Source organism: Capsicum annuum, chromosome 11 (assembly GCF_002878395.1).
Source record: "Capsicum annuum cultivar UCD-10X-F1 chromosome 11, UCD10Xv1.1, whole genome shotgun sequence".
Classification (NCBI taxonomy): domain Eukaryota; kingdom Viridiplantae; phylum Streptophyta; class Magnoliopsida; order Solanales; family Solanaceae; genus Capsicum; species Capsicum annuum.
The window spans coordinates 225163437-225168295 of record NC_061121.1 but is presented as its reverse complement, the minus strand read 5'-3'; the positions used below and the strand labels follow the sequence as shown (position 1 = coordinate 225168295).

Genomic DNA, 4859 nt, shown 5'->3' with positions numbered 1-4859 from the left:
AAAAATGACGTGGACCTCTAATATGCTGCCACGTGACAAAGCTATTTTCTAAAAATCGGCTGTTAAAAGTAATGACATGGATGAGCCAGTTTTGTAACAGTGATGACATGAATGAGCCCAACTTTTAACGGATGACATAAATGAGCCATTTCTGATAGTTCAGTGACATATTTGAGTCTTTTTTCAAAAATAATAAAACAACACGCACGATTGTTTATTTTTTCAAATTTGTTAGTTTTAGGACGCCTTGTTTTGACATAATGACAAAAAAATATTTCAAACATTTGTTAAGTTTTGGAACTCATTTTTTTTAATTCGGACAGAACGGAATATCTTTTTATATATAATTCCATTGCTAATTATTGATTTTTATTTTCCATAAAAGATCTTTTGCAAATAGATCAATGGTTTGGATGATCATCTTAGGCAAATTAAATATTTGTGATCGGAATACTTGTATGACAAACAACACAGTCATACTTTTATAATATGATTTCTTGAACCGGAATATTTTAGGAGTCCCATATATTTTAGGAAGTCTAATTAATATAATAAAAATAATTAAATAATAAATTAAAAAACAGTGAAAAAACAGTTTTGTCTAAACAAGAGTCTTTTAGTAAAGGGTAAACAGTTCAAATCACTTTTCTAATGGTTTTCACACTTTTAATATATTATAGATTATAGATAAATATGTCCTATATTATTAAAAGAAAACACTTTGAAAGCATACAATAGATAAACTTTTACATCTTTTGCTGTATTTCACATAAGTTTTCTTTTTTTGGAAAATTCTTGAATTCTCTTTGTTTTTTTTCTTTTGCTTTTTTTGTTCGTATGAATTTAATTTCCTTTAATTTATTTAGAATTTATATTATTCAAGTATTGATAAGTAATTTGTGAAGGAAAAAAATATAAATCTTCTAATAGTTCATTTACTTCTTTCTTTTGTCTTTATTTTTGCAGGTTCCAAAACGTACGTAGGAGAAAAATAAGTTTATATATAGAATTTCCTTATTCAATGAAATCTTGATAGTATCTATGATTAAGATGATAAATTTGTTTGTGATTCGAGATAAGTTCTTAAATTTTTTAAGTATATTATTGAAGTTTACGATAAATAAATTATCATCTATTCTTGATAAACAACTGTTAATTGAGAAGTTAATAATTAATTATGTATTCTTGATAGATAAATGTTAATTGATAAATATTTTTTCATTTTTATTTTTAATTTCTCATATGCAATTAATAATTTAAAATTAACTTATTTGTAATTTTAAAGTCCCAAAATATATAGTAAAAAAATATATTATCAATAGTGCAGGTAGATTTTATATGGAAAAAGGACTCCTAATTTTATTGTTTCATGAACTCTATGTGTACTTGCATATGTGTGCATTTTTTTTTTTTAAAAAATATTTTACACTTTACCTTAATTGTTTTATCAAATTTACTTGAAAATGAAATGACACTAGTATATATTTTTCTTTTCAGTAATTAAGTTTTATGACAAGAGAATGATAGTAGCATATAAGCTGCCACCAGCCCAACATGGTTGTTTGATACGTATTTATATTTATATTTATATTTATCTATAATCTATAATCTATAATCTATATCTATAATAATATATTAAAAGTATGAAGGGCTGTAGAAATATTATTTAAATTTTTGTTCTTCATTAAAAGTCTCTGGTTTAGGCAAAATCATATTTTCACTATTTTTCTAATATTTAAGAATTTAAAAATTAATTAAATAATTATAGTAAACATTTTCTTACTAGAAGTCATCAGAATTAGTGATAATTAATATCTTTTTCATTAGTTTAAGAATTTGAAATCATCTAAAGTTGATTTTAAGAAAATTTAAAAAATTCAGAAATAAATATGAAAGTATTAGAATAAGAATTGTAAAAGTTTTAAGTAAGTAATCAAAGATTTTATAAAAATTTAACTTTAAAAATAAAGAAAGATTTTAAATATAGAAAAAAATAGTCGTACTACAAATATGGTTCAAATAGATGCATCTCTCTTAACCTCTAGCAGCGAGGAAAAGAGATTTGCATGATAAACGTAAAAGTAACAATCCATTAACCACTTGAAACTTCTGCATTTAGGCTTTCCTAAACGGAACTTTAGGGCAAACATCATAAATCCCAACAGTTTGAAGCTTAGTTACAAAAAAATTCTATATTTTTTATAATTACTAAAGATTTCAATTATGGTCTGTTGAGATACATAATTAGCTCCGAATACATCCAAAAAAGATACATTTTTTTCTTTGTAGATACGTAATTAGCTCCCCATATATTTTTTCTATTTTGAGTCTGTCAAGATACATAATTAGCTCTCGATACATCAAATGAAGATATAATTAGTTGAAATTTTGACAGTTACTCTGCAAGAGTGAAGATTTTGGACATTGACTTGTGTATTTTTATGTTATTTTTCAAACTTTAGACGTGAATGTCTGGACATTGACTTGTTGGACTCAGTCAATCCAACCACATTCTTTACATGGTGTTACATTGTTCATTTTGGACCAAGACTCATGATTTTCCTAAAAAGGACTCATACAATTACGACGTACACCTTAATTATATGTAGCTTCTCAATCCTTTCACCTACCAATGTGAACTTTTGATCGTACACCCAACACAACTTACACATCTGAAATTGATTTAAAATGACTTAAACTTGCAAAACTTAAAACTTCAGTCATACCTTAAATGGCAAATAGCCATTTTTATCACATGCCATAAAACATTAGCTATCACTTTAAAAACTTACCAATGAAAACTTACATGTATCTGAAGTATAATACTGAAATAATAAATCTAAGATATGTGTTTTCATATCCACATATTTATGTTGATGAAGATTAACAATAAATATTAAGAAGTTTTCCAGAGATCAGCATAGTATTGTGTTATCCATCCTTCAATGATTTGAACTTCTGTTTTCCTTTGCATGGTTAGCCATTCTGGATCAGTTGGCTTTGCAGTAAGAATGTCCAGACAATGGGAACCTAAAAAAATAAGAAATGAGAAGAAATTCGAGTCGATATATATCTACACGAAAGGAGAACTTCTATTTGGTAAGTTTTCACTCAGCATTCGGTACTCATGTTGGGGCCTAAGCCTGTTAACTGGGTCGGGCCGGGTCAACCCGGAACTGGCCCTTCACTTTTAACCGGGTTGTGGGCCGGTCCGGATCTGGACCAGGTTTAACGGGTCGTCCGGTTTTGGGCTCAACAGTAATATTTTTAGAAACAACCCGGGACCTACCCAATAAACCTAACCCGGTCCACCCCATGTAAACCCGGTCAAAAATCTGGTCAACACCGGTCAAAACTTAAAAAAAAAAAAATTTAAATATTTTTTCTCCAATATACACTATATATATACCCACTTATATACATTTTAAATACGTTAAACAATATACACGCAATATATATACACTATATATATAGAATATACTACATTAGAATTTAAAAAACATATAAACATATACACAATTACACATGTAATCACGTATACGACTGTACGTTAGTTAAATGTATATACTATAAATAAAACATATACTACAATATATATAATAATTTATAAAACATATACACATGTATACCTAAAATATATACTACTTTAGAATCTATAGAAAATATGTACACATATATACGTACCATTTAATATATGTACTACTTTAAATAAAACATATACTACAAGATTATACTAATTTATAAAACATACACACATGTATACGTTAAATATATACTACTTTAGAGTCTATATTCTATACACATATATACGCACCATTCAATATATGTACTACTTTAAATAAATATACACTACTAGATATATACTAATTTATATATACTACAATATATACACACACTATATATATAGTTATATACTAATTTATAAAATATATACACATGTATACGTTAAATTATACTCTTTTAGAGTCTACAAAAAATATATACATATATATACGTACCACTCAATATATGTACTACTTTAAATAAAATATATACTACAAGATATATACTAACTTATATATACAACAATATATACACACACTACATATATAGTTATATACTAATTTATAAAACATATACACATGTATACATTAAATATATACTACTTTAGAATCTATATTCTACATTCAATATACGTACTACTTTAAATAAAACATATACTACTAGATATATACTAATTTATATATACTACAATATATACATACATTATATATATAGTTATATACTAATTTATTAAAAATATACACATGTATACCTTAAATATATACTACTTTAGAGTCTATAGAAAATATATACACATATATACGTACCATTCAATATATGTACTACTTTAAATAAAACATATACTACAAGATATATACTAATTTATATATACTACAATATATACACACACTATATATATAGTTATTGTAACGACCCGGGACTACCCCTAGTCGTCACACGTGCTTACGACCCCGAAGGACCACAAACTAAGCCATGACTGATATTTGCTGTGAGCACTGTATAATAATCATGAAATAAATGCAAAATTTGGATGAATTGCCATAAGGTTCAAAATCTAAATACTGATAAAGTTGTCTGTAAAACTAAACATTGTCTGACAATTAGTCTGAAAAGCCTCTAACTGAAACTGTTTGAAAGTGAAGTTGATGGGACAATCCCCCAATTAACTCCCTCTACTGAAATACTGAGTTTATTGAAATACTAAAATAAAGCATATCCTCGATAGATGAGGACTCACTTCTAAATCTACTGCTGGCTGAATCTGAATCTGTCTATGCACGGTAGGAAATCGGAGCATCCAAACCTATGATATAAGA

General features: G+C 26.6%; 1 protein-coding gene and 1 pseudogene across 1 annotated transcript in view; one reads left to right on the top strand and one right to left on the bottom strand.

Moving 5' to 3' along the window:
* LOC124888991 overlaps positions 1–984 on the top strand; it is a 9036-nt gene extending 8052 nt beyond the window's left edge. Inside the window, exon 3 of the mRNA XM_047400275.1 lies at positions 967–984. Coding sequence (XP_047256231.1) covers positions 967–984 — 18 coding nt within the window. The remainder of the gene's footprint in view (positions 1–966) is intronic.
* Positions 985–2896: 1912 nt separating this feature from the next.
* LOC107846204 overlaps positions 2897–4859 on the bottom strand; it is a 67898-nt pseudogene continuing 65935 nt past the window's right edge.